The following is a 12,438-nucleotide window of genomic DNA, read 5'->3' as shown; positions in this document are numbered from 1 at the left end:
TTCGACATTAGCCGCCTATTAAAACAGAAGAGGAACAAGGTGTTTTAATGCTACAGGGGTGTGATTTTGGTTTATAATAGACCTAAAATAAAAACAAAACAAGACTGACTTCAGCTGAAGCTGATACAGATACGCCTGTCATTTTAAAAATGCCTGGATCGGTCAAAATACAAATCGTGGCATCCCTAAAAAAAAATAATACTGCCTTCAATTTGAATAGTGATCCATAATGAAAAAATAATTCATATAATTTCAAGTCAGATATTATATTCAGATACATGAATAAAGCATCAATAAAAAATATGGTACCACACGATCATAGTTAGCTGGTGTCTCCTCGTTGGTTGCTAGTGGTAGCTGATGGTTAGCCTGCTGGTCGTTTTTTGTTGTTGTTGTTGTTGTTGTTTTCCCAGTTGGACTGGGTTTCTAAATGTGTTTTGCCTCATGTTTTGCTGAGGGGAGAAGTGTTGGTTGATGTAGTCGCATAAACCATCACTTCTTACTTTGTGCTGTTGGCTAGGTTAGTTAGCTGATGACTTGTTGTTGGTTGCTAGTTGGTAGCTCACTGCTAGCCTGCTGGTTGGTTTTTGCTTTTTTTTGTTTGTTTGTTTTCAGTTGGACTGGGTGTCTAAATGTGTTTTTACTCAGATCATGGCAGAGACTATAAGTGTTGGTCGACATATATCCCATCACTTCTTACCTACTACTGTTGGCTAGGCTAGTTAGCTGGTGGCTTATTGTTGATTGCTAGTTGGTAGCTGACCGCTAGCCTGCTTGTGGGTTTTTCAGTTGATTGTAACATCTCATCCTGTGTAGTAATGAACTTTTAGCTGCAGCATTTTGCCACATCAAATCATTCCTGACTGAAATACTAGCAGAATTCACTCATGAGCTGGCAGTTGAAGTGCAAGTGCAGAAGAATGAGTTACAAGGACTTTAGTCTAGTTGCCTAGTGACTATTAAACTTGCCAATCAAGGTTTTTGCACATCTGAAGATGCACCTTGACCTACCATTAAGATGATGAACACAATGATACTAAAACTAGCAGAAAAAATGCATTTATATATGTAATTCAACTTTAAATAGACTGCTTAGCACCAAATCATCTAACAAGACTTCATCCCTTCATTAAAATCCACCGTATAACTCCATGTTACGAATCAAGTCATGTGTAAAAATAACTGCCTGTCGTATGGTGGCATATGTGAAATCTGCAACGCTGTGAACATATTTTTTCACTGTTTTTCACATTCACAGTTTGCAGACTGTGAATAAGCTACATGTGAAGGTAAAGCAGCCATTACAGTTTTCTAACATTCCAAGTGCGCAAAATATCGGAGCCAGCTAAACTTTTTTTTTTCTTCACACCAGGACTAGGCTTTTGTTTCAAACCCACACAATGGTTCCCCACCACCGAAACTCCCAACCATTCCAGTCTAACATTTTGATCCTAATTGCCCACAGTTGCTTTCTGTTTTATGGACATGGCCAGTTGCTGTTGGGTTAAATGATGAGCAAAAGCTGTGATTTTAAATTAAACAGAGAGAATTCTGACCAAAAGAGCGAGTTCACCTGAAGTCTTCAGCTCGGTTACACTCGAATGCCTCCAAATAGATTTCTAATGCATTACGCTTAACACCTTTATAGTGTGTGGGGAGCAGAAAACCCAAATCAGTTTCTTGACTTCTTCCACTTCGTACAGCTGAGTGGTCAGGTTATCACACTGCCGTTTGGTGTCTTCACGCCACCAAGTCCCAATGCTGTCTGGAGCCATTGGGTTTCTATTACCACAAATCCATTCCACTCATTTAAAATTAATGGCTGTGGACCTTCCCTGACCCCCAGAGATCGACTTTGGCAGGTCTTTTCCTTCAGAACCCCTTGCTTTTCCCTCATTATCAAGTTATCGGTATTTGGGAATGGTAATATTTGAATGAAAAATTAGTTCTTATTTAGCTGGAATTTTTTTACTACTTATATTTTCTTGAGCAATTCTGGAAGGTGTGCATTTTTCTGGTTACTGTATGTAGCTATTTACATCAGCAAATATTCACAGTTTGGCGTTCCACACAGAAACATCTTGAAGTGCCATCTATTACATACCTGACTTCATTAAAAAATGTTGGTGATTAATGTTATTCTTCAGTATGTCCGTAATATACAGAAGAATGTTTTTTTTTCCAATAAGTCAAAGAGCAACCATGCACAACCTCAAATTGCCATATTATTTGCAATTCTTACCCTTTGCAAAAAAAATGTAGCAATTTTTCCAGCAATGATTTTCGTTCTAGTCAAAAATTTCTACATTTTTTTTTTTTTTTTTTTATCCTATGAAAAGTTTCTCACAAAATAACCTAATGGGAACCCTCGGCACTTAGCTCCAAACCTGGTGATTTTCGACTGAAATGGTTTGCTGAGAATTTCAGTTCTATGTAACTAGCCTTGTAATATTTGGAACACATAGTTGGTCCCAATAATGGAAATGTACCATTTCCAACTAAAATTGTATCGCATTACTGTGTGGGAAAGATCACTGCTACATTATCTTCCTCTTCATGGCAGCTGGATGGAAATATAGACATTAGAGGCACTCGTGAAATGAAGCTTATTCGCATCTAAGTGCTGCTTTCGTCCTACATTTTCAGTGCAGAGTGTACACAATTTACCACGCGGTACTGTAAACACACTCTGAAATGTAAAATTTCACTCATAAAAAGGGCCCTCGATGCATACTGTTACAGTCTTAAAAGCTGAGCTGTATTACTTCTGCTCATTTTCCTGGCTGCTTTTATCCACCGTGAAAATGCAGCCTATCTGTTCAAAGTCATAAGATGCACAAGGCAGCGTATTCATCCACCACCCATGAGTTGGTGAATGGTGAGAAGGGGTGAGGACTGGGGGTGTCGGGGACATTTCCCCCGGCTTCTCTCTTTCTTTTTTTTTGTGCACCTTGAGGACACAGCCATTGGTGGTGGTGGTGGTGGGGAGGAGGTGAGGGAGGTTTCTCAGCCTTATCAGCAGGACAGCACCCAGCGCTCTAATCACTGGGTCCCAGAGACAGCCGGAGGTAAAGGCAGAGTGGATGGATGAGCAACATCCAAGGAGGAGGAAAAAATGTGGAAGGGGAGAAGGGAAAAAAGCTATGTTTATACCTCTTAGGTTACATCAAATGACAGCTGCTTTCCAGTTCAATGCATAACTGAGTAGAAATCCTTTTTGGCGAGAAGAGACAAGTGCAAATTCGGTCCCACAGCACATTGTCAGTGATGAAATACGGAGAATTTGCAGTTGCATCACGAGCCTTGGAGCAACAACAGCAGGTGTTATCTTGAAGATGTTGCTACAAGCACAATAAGGCCTGACAAAGACGGAGTCAAAGTCAATTAGCCGATTTGATAATTAAATCTATTTTTAAACACTTATCCTTTTTAAATACTTCAGCTGAACAAAGTGAAGCTGAGTGAAAAGGTTCTGCAGAACTACAGGTCGTGTTTACAACATGGCGAACAATGAACTGGAAACTGGAGTGTCTAGTTTGGTGTCAGGCGTATTAAATGTCAAGATGTTGCAGCGTCCTGTAATGCGCAGTGTGTTTGACAGTGACCTGCCATTGTCTGTCTGCGCCCGTCATTGTGTCCACTTACTGTATGCTAACAGGAGTGTGCTTGGAATCAACTTTTTGCCAGGGTATGTCTTTCTTTCCTGAAGCTAAAACAGCCAGCATAAGGTTATGCCACTGGATTATCACGTTTCAAGTCATGTAATGTGAAACAAATTGGAAGTAAATCTCGCAAGAGGACACACACGCCCAAAGGGGTTTGATTTGACTTGCAAGGCTGTTGGATTCTCCCAAAACTTCGGCAAATACTCTACAATCCTTCCTTCTGTGCCTTTGCTGTTGATCCACAGAAGTGTGGACCAAATGTGATGAGCTACAGTCGTCCACTGACATGTTGATTGGGGCTGATTTGGAGGTCTTCAACATCATATTGTCGTATTATTTGAAGGCCTGGTTGGTTAGAGCGAGCCTTTGATGGACGGATGGTTCTTCCAGTCACCTTTGCCTGCCCTTTCTCAGAACTTTCTCCAAGGACGGCTTCCCAGATGGTTCTACGTTCCAAACCATCTGGCGCGTCAGATGTGGGCTTTTTTTTCCTTTTTTTCTTAACTGTCTACATTTGGTGAGTTACACTAACTACTGGCAGACTTCTTATGTGCAGGAGTTCAAACAGCTGCCACATGTCAGGGAAGTAGATTCAGTAGTATTCATGCAAAGATTAAAGCTGTTAATTATGGTATTTTAAATATAAAGTGTGCAGTTATACAGAGGTTTTTTTGTTTTGTTTTGCTTTGTTTCATTTTTGGGAGCACAAATTGGAGAAGATTTTGTTCTAGTTTGCTTTTAAAATCACAAAGCATTTCAATTCATTCAGTTCCTGCAGCTTCCGTGCTGCCAGCGTTATTTGTCGACTCTTCCTGATTTCTTTCATACGTTAAGGAGGCGATGCATATTTTATCGAAAAGCTTTGAAGCCGCCAGAATCCAGGTATGGTTTAAAACCCCAGAACTCAGTGTGATGGAGCACGCGGCGCTCTATTCTCCACACTTGATTTAGTACTGTGACTGCTTTAAAAGAAAGACAATAGGATTGGTGGTATTGATAATTAGTTTTTAATGTGCCACACTCATCATGTCCAATTTCATGCCCCTTAGGCAGCTGATCGCAGATTTAATCAACACATTATTGCTTGCTATACTTAAACCGACTGGAGTGGGGGGGGGGGCTCTGTCTGTGTGTGTGTGTGTTTGGCGGAAGGAGTGCGAGGAGGACGGTGGTGGTGTGTGTTTACCTGATCGAGGAGCGAGCGGGGAAGGTTGTCAGCATGTGCATCCATCCCGGCAACGTCCCTCTTTCATAGACACTGAATGTGTGTTCCAGGCCATTAAGCAAGAGCTACTTTGAAGATGGCGTGCTTGGAAGTGTGCTGCTGTGCTGCGTCGAAGGAAGCGATTGTTATTGTGTATCTAGTGGAGAAGGTGATTGTCCGGGCGTCACTCCCCTGATGAATACAGATGAAAGCGGGTCTGTTAAGTCCACTCTCATAACACCTCAGATCTGTTCGCTTTTGTTATGCTGTGAGGTCGACGAAAGGTCCACTTCCATTACCGGATACTGCATGCTTTGTTGCACATAACACGGTAGTATTTGTGTGTATTTTGCAATAAAAGATCTTCTGCAACATTTCTTTTTTTTTTTTGACGAGGAATGGGGATTTCTGTTTGTTTTTCCAACAATATCTGTCCTTGGTGCAACACTAGACATTTTAACAATCAGAATTTCATGTTGTATGAGGAACATATTTTGAAGTCACATCATCATAACAGTTGACATTTGGTCCTGGATTCTGGACCTTTCTGGCATTTTTTGTCCTACTGTTTGTATAAGAAATCGTTGTATTGCAAAATGTTTGGTTTTAAACGTGAGGGATCGGTTGTAGGGTTAGGGTTAGGGTTAGGTATCAATAAATTGGTCACTGTGGAGGAGCTTTACATACGGTATAAATAAGAGTGTAAAACCCTCCTTAGAAGACATTGTAAGTCAGTTACTCGCAGCAGATAAACACATCTGTTGGTAGCTTGGTAAATAGCCTGTTTAACATCAAAATTATGTAGCGTGCATGGAACAATTCCTAGCAACAAGCTGGCTCATATCTCTGCTACGTCTGTAAGCCTCCTCAGTCATCCAGGCCATGCTATATCTAAAAAAACAAAACAAAAAAAGAAAAGAAAAGAAAAAAAAACAAAAAAGAAACAAGCTGAAACAAGGACAACTTGTAGAGTTTCTTGAAGATGTTACATCTAAGTAGCTTCTTCAGTTCTGAAGGTCTGGTGGAGAGTTCTCCAGTTTTTTTTTTTTTTAGAACTGGAGAAGCTACTCGGATGAAAGGTCTTCAAGAAACTCTATAAATCCAGTTGTTGTTGTTTCAGGCTCTTCTTGTTGGATCCATCTCTCTGCTGTTTTTTATTTGCTGTAGCCACGGCCAGCGAGACTACAGACGAACTTCGAGCTCCTAAAACAATGGGAGATGCAACAACCAAAACAAATGGCATGAAGATGTTGAGGGTGTAAGCAAAAAAGTACAGAACAAACGTTTTTATTTCTGTTGAAATGTATAATTATATTCATCACAAAAATGGCCAGAGCTAATTCTGCTTAAACGTTTTTAGACTCAATAGTCTACAACCAACTGGCGGTTTTCAATTCAATACAAATTCTTTGTATGCTTGTATATTTGGTCAAATTCCCTCAGGGAGCACATAATGTCGACCCAAGTTGAGGCTTAAAGGATCAGTGGCAGTGTAACAGCTTGGGTCATATATGTTTTGTAGCTTCTGTTCTCAATTTGGTCTTGACCGCTGCTCTCTGCAAGGAAGCTAAAATAAGTTGTCAGGCTACACGGTGAGTATAGAGAAAGGGAAAGAGGCAGAAAATCAGACAACTGGAGCCAGAAAGAGTAGTGGCAGTGTTTATCTTGAACTACTTAGCTCCCTGGCTGTGAGTCAAACCTAGAGAGAGAGCAGAGGCCTTCATTAAATGCAGCTCAGGCCCTGGCGAAACCCTGGTTAATGTCCCTATCATCTCTGGAGTGGTCCGGCGTCTAGCTCTCTGTCCAAATGACTCATGTTTAATGCATCTCTGCAGCCCTTGTCATTTAACCTCACCCGCGGAGGTTGTGGGCCGGGGTGGGATTGCGAACTCTCCCGCAAGACCCATAAGGGGCAAGGCAGCCATGCAGTTATTCTTCGTCCACTCTCCATTTGCTTAACATGTGGAGAGCTGCCTCATGTCTCGCCTATTGCTGTGTAATCTCCCCACAGCTAACCCCTGCCTTATCACAGTCCGTGAACCTGAACTCCGGGGAGGTCTGGGTTGAATGTGTGGCTCTCTGAAGCACTTTGTTAGTCCATTCCCTGTGTGCTATGCCTGAATGCTTAAGGAGGGAACAACTGATGCTGCAGCATCCTGGGAGACATCATGACTTGGAAATTTTACCTTTTTTTTCTGGGTAGGCGGCCCTGTTTTGGAAAAAGCTTTTCGGGTGAGAGTGAAGAATGTTCAGAGATTTTCTGAGACTGCGCTCAGGTTGCATGAATTAGGTTTTTCATTCTCATTAAACATGAACCTTGTTGAGGCCTGCTGAGTGCTATCACTGGATATACAGTATGTGTCTGGGGATTTGGAAAAAGCAAATGACAGAGGTCCATCTCCACCACCAACAATGCTGTGTAACGCAATCAAATGTGGCTGGAATTCTTCCATTCACTTCACTCGGTCTTCACGCAGCATTTTCCTCCGATTCTCCCCGCTTACACGCAAAGGCGCCCTCCCCCTCGCTCTCCTTCTGCCTCACTTACGCACACACCCACTCAATCTCTGCCTTGCTTTCTTGCGCTGGATAATGGTAATTAGAATATCACCATGATTGGAATTTGGCAAAAGTTGAAGAGGAAATAGGTTTTCTAATCAAAAGCTGCCTCATAGCTGGAATCCTGATGCTTACTTGGCTGAAAAATGTTCTTCGGCGATGGGGGCCTAAACGGGTGCCAGACTGTACGTTCAGGGCCAACTCCGCTCTTTCCCTGCAATATTGGATTTTATACAGATGTCCCAGTTGCGGCTGATATAGCTGATGTAGCCTGTTTACATGTATTGATCCTAAAAGCGAGCGTTTCGCCCTCTATTTTTAGATGGTGAGCCAGCGGAGATGTCATTATTTTATAGCAAACAAAGTGCAACAATTGGTGTAATAACATTATGTGTAAGGCCAATTCTCATGATACGGTTAGCCCTGAAACTGACTACAAACGGATGGATGGATGGATGGATGGATGGATGGATGGATGGATGGATGGATGGATAATTTTCTCTTTTCCATGAATACTGTATACAATATATAAGGTTCTACGTGGTTCTACGTAAAGAATATGGATAGCAATTTACAAGATACATGAATTCTGTATAAAACATTGTTATGACATATACTCTATAAACGCTGTATAAAATATATAATAGTACGTTTTGTATATGTGTAAGTTTGTTTGTTTGGACGATGGTAAAACATTTTCTGTGCAACTTTAAAAAGAAGCCATTAGCGTATTAGCTTAGCTTAGTATAAAAACTGAATGTCAAAACTAGTTCAGTTATTTCACACGAAGGCCAAAAAACGTGTGTGTGTGTGTGTGTGTGTGTGTGTGTGTGTGTGTTTGAGTTGGTCCTGTTTCTTGGCTTTGGAGCGAGGACTTTCCTGGAGCTTCTGCCGGTTGCTAGGCAACCCCGCACCGTTGCCTTTGGTTTAATGTCTCTGTAAATTCATTGTTATCCCAGTCGGACTCTGTTCATGTTTCCACGTGCCAAGCAATGCATGAAAAGTCGCAGCGGCGCCGTTGAGGGCCGCCGACGAGCTTTTTGGTCTGTCGCTGTCTTAAAGGTTTGTCTCAGGTCACGTGTTGCTCTGTGTGACGTGTGGCATGAAGGAACTGAACTCCCCTCATTTCTGGCAATTTCCAGCGTTTTGATCAAAGCCTATTTGAAGCCAATCAGCCGAATTCTTGATCAATGTTATTCTTGAAGGGAAGAATAACATTTCTTCTTTTTGCATCCTTACTTGATTTTTCTTGTGCTTTACTAGCATGCACCTCTATGCAATGGCAAATGGGGGCAATCAACTTCAAATGGGGCTTTGGTTGCTAACCTCCCTTTCTGTTTTTTTTTTTCCTTCCCTCGCTTCTACCGTTCCCACCTACCCTCCTCCTCCGGCACAGGAGCTGCACAGGAACCAGGTAAGCCTCCCCCTCGCCTCCTCTCCTTCTCTTGACCACATCCTCCAGCTTTTTGTCTCTTTTTAGCATCTGGTGTTTGTGTGCTGTGTGTGGCCAACCCGCAGTCTTTCTCTCTCGCATTTCTCTCTGCCTCTTTCCTGCAGCCTCCACACACCATTTCTTCCAAATCTCATGCCGCTGTCACTTCTGCTGACTGATGCATCTTCATTTGATTGCCAGTGTTGTGCATAGCGCTAGCTGTAGCGTCCTAGTGTGCGCTGCCATGAAGCACATAATGTTAGAAAGAACTAACCGGGCTAAATAGTTTCAGTCCCAAACAAAGTGACTAAACTTTGAATGAAAGCCTTCAGTGTGTGTTTCCTCTGTGTCCGTGGTAGACTCCATGTGTTTGTCTCTGGCGACGTTTGTGACTGTTTGTCATCCATTTTGCACATGAGAAGAATCATCATCCCGGTACAGGAAGCATGTGGCTGTTGATGACCATAAGTACAGAACACTTTATGAAATGTGACATGGTTCCTGTCAAGCACAAAACGGAGGGGGGAGAAAAAACTAACCCAGGCAGGAGTTCCCTTTTGTAAGATTCACTGTAAGAGATGTTTTATGCTGTTTGAGAGTACATGTTTGATCTGTCTTTTCTTTGTAGCCTGTGGTAGATCTAACAACCAACATACAACCATATGTTCTTCTTGGTTTCACTGTTACGTGCTGTGTGTGAACTTACAGTCTGGGTCAAGTCTGGGTCTCTTGTTATTCTAAGCTTTTAAATATAGAGTTAAATAAAAATCCAATTATTAACATATGCTGTAAGCAGAGTTCTAAAAATAATAAAAATAATAGATAATTTCTCCATGAATGACAGCTGTGCGACATTTTTTTGCAGTGTAAAGCAGGTCTAGGGTTGCTCTGTTAGAATTGATTTGGCCGGGGTCCCTCAACTCATCGTTTAGGCTTTATGTAGTGACAGAGAGAAGAATCAGAGCAATGTAGTAATACATGCCATCTGGGTACCATCGATTTAAATTTGTTATAACAAAACGGTCCTGGTAGGTTGGATCCCATCTGCCTACGTCAGGCTCATGTCAGGGCTTAAAGGTAGGTACTGTGCAGGGCTTGGTCTTTTTAAAGGGTGCCGTCACACCTCCCAGGTGTCACCTGCTCGATCTCAGCTCCACTCATGCTCCAACTCTTTCAACGCTTTTAAGTGTGCGGAGTTGTATCGACTGCCAAGACGGTAAACTACCTCAGTAGTCACAGCTGCTCTCGGGCAGACTGACAGAATCGTGGCTGCCAATACGCGCCAAAGGCCTGACCGGCCACCATCAAAGACCACTCACTTGCAATCACACACCAGTGGGGTGCACACCGGGAGCAAGGTGGGTTAAGTGCCATGCCCCAGTCTACCTCCTGAGCTACTGCCGCCCAAAACTGCATATACAGTGTGTCGCCTGTGATGTATGTGTATAGCAGGTTAAAGTGGTTGCTATAGGAAAATACGCCAAAAATGTATTAAACGCAAATAAATATAAACACAGCCGCCAATGCACAATTCACGTCAAGATTCCCTGGTGAGATTTCCCGAACATGATGTAGGGATAATTCACCTATGCACTTCTATTAACAATCATGTAACAACGCATTTGATTAGTGTGATTGGAAGAAATTGACAAAAATCTCTGTTTTTGAGCTACTCACAGCCCTGGAACTTCTACAGTGACACAGTCTGACAGGCTATTTTTCATTCGATGCAAAGGGGCTTTTATATATGTTGAAAATCACCTTTATCCTTTTACCTGACTAAAGTGCACTAGTATTTTTCCTGCCTAATATTTGAATTAAAATCAAACTTAACCTGCAACTGAATGAACAATCTGAGTAACGTTATGTGGTCAGGCATGCGTCCAGTTCCAGTATCTGGTCGTTTTGGATCCGTATCAATTCAGGCAGCAAAACTGGCCAGATGGACTTCAAAATATCTGTATCATCATTCAGAGAGAGAATGTCTTTCTGTCATTTAGCTTTGTTGATGTTTCAGTGTCCAGGACTTGCTTTCTCACTCAGCATTTCCGTATTATTAGTTCCTCTGCAGCAGTGATTGAGGTTTAGTACAAAATAAAATACCAAAAAAATAAAATGCGTGCAGTAAATTAAATCATGCTTCCTCTTTAAATGCATTCACTCCCCCTCTCCCCTGCCTCTCCTCTACAAGCCTTTTAATCCAATTAGCAGTGTCAGTGACAGTTATTTATATGTACATGAATTAGAATTGAAGAGCAAGCGATCCTCCCTTAGGGCTGATTGGAGGGAGCCCACTTCCTCCAGGCCTGCTGTCGGTCACCACCGAGCAGCGTGGCCCTCTGCAGCCGATCACCTGCAACAGAAGCAACACAAACTCACGTGCACTGATGCCGGTCTGGTGATCATCATCATCGCCTTTGACCTCAAGTCAGAGCGCTTGTTTTATGTTGAGCCACAAAACACTTTGACCGCGGCGTTTCATCTCCCCACTGTCTTCTGAAACCGTCGCAATTAAAGAAATATCTGACACACTCAAATGGGGCCGTTCTAATAAGCTGTCTTCACAGGTTCATTTTAGATTGAGTGTTTCTGTTGCATTCCATTGCGTGGACCAAAGGAGTGGGTGTGCCAAATGAGTGTGTAAGCTGCCAAATCTGGTTCGTTTACCCTTTTGAACTATTTGCCAATGATTGCAGTGCTTCGGAGCAGGGGAGAAGTACTGCCAGCACACCCCTTTTAAGGTTTTAACAATATGTTTGAAATGCATCTTAGGAAAACTTGGAAATTTGGATTGCCATTTTTAGCTCAGGCATAGAGACACTAATGTTTATAGTGGTTAATCTTCAAAGTTGTTAGTCTGCAATGTCACTTTAACATTTCATTTGTGAAATTATACACTTATGGTTAATTATGAGTCAATTAAAGAAAACGATAAATGTTCCAGATGGCCTCATTTGGCTTAAATAAATAGAAAACTACTTTTGATTACTCTTTATTTATTTTCACTTTGGAGTAAGTAAGCTCTCCTTGAGTGCCAAGTGTTTTCCAAGTTAACAATAAATCAAACTGACATACAGTGTAATAGAAAAAGATACAGAACATAGATCTTAAAGCCAAAAAGAAAGAAATATATTTATTTCCCCTGTATTTACTTTAGGAAGGTGTCACTGAAGTCATTCTGTAAGGGCTCAGTTCTACACGTTCTTCACTGTAATGAATTAAATCATCAAATCAAATCAAATCAAATCAAAGAAAAAGTCTTCAGAATAGTTGCTCATGCAGATCCTTTTTTTTAAGACCAGCAGCTTTGGTTGGACAAAAAACATAGATGTTGTTATGGAAGTGTGTGCGACATTTTATGAACTTTAAAAATAAATAAATAAATAAATGCTGGTTTAAATATTAATCAGTTAAATAAATACAATAAAAGTTAAATCATGTTATAAATGAATCACTGATACATTTCTTTAAGTTGGGTCAGTTTGGGCACAAAAACATACAATTGCATTAATCTCCCTCTGCCCATTGGCGGTGTTCCACAGGGCTGCTATCTGGTGACTCTGCAGTTCCTCAAATGG

General features: G+C 41.6%; 1 protein-coding gene across 5 annotated transcripts in view; it reads left to right on the top strand.

The window, feature by feature from the left end:
• Positions 1-12,438, top strand: part of cadm1a (cell adhesion molecule 1a) — a 371,700-nt gene that overhangs the window by 230,368 nt on the left and 128,894 nt on the right. For 4 of the 5 annotated variants that reach the window (XM_047606950.1, XM_047606949.1, XM_047606948.1 and 1 more), the window contains exon 2: positions 8,825-8,842. The exons of the other annotated variant lie outside the window; for it this stretch is intronic. In XM_047606950.1, the coding sequence (XP_047462906.1) occupies positions 8,825-8,842 (18 nt within the window). The remainder of the gene's footprint in view (positions 1-8,824; positions 8,843-12,438) is intronic. 5 annotated transcript variants of the gene reach the window in all.

Source organism: Mugil cephalus, chromosome 15, assembly GCF_022458985.1.
Source record: "Mugil cephalus isolate CIBA_MC_2020 chromosome 15, CIBA_Mcephalus_1.1, whole genome shotgun sequence".
Taxonomy (NCBI): Eukaryota; Metazoa; Chordata; class Actinopteri; order Mugiliformes; family Mugilidae; genus Mugil; species Mugil cephalus.
Note: the sequence above shows the minus strand (reverse complement) of the source record. Positions and strands in the feature narration are given on the sequence as shown.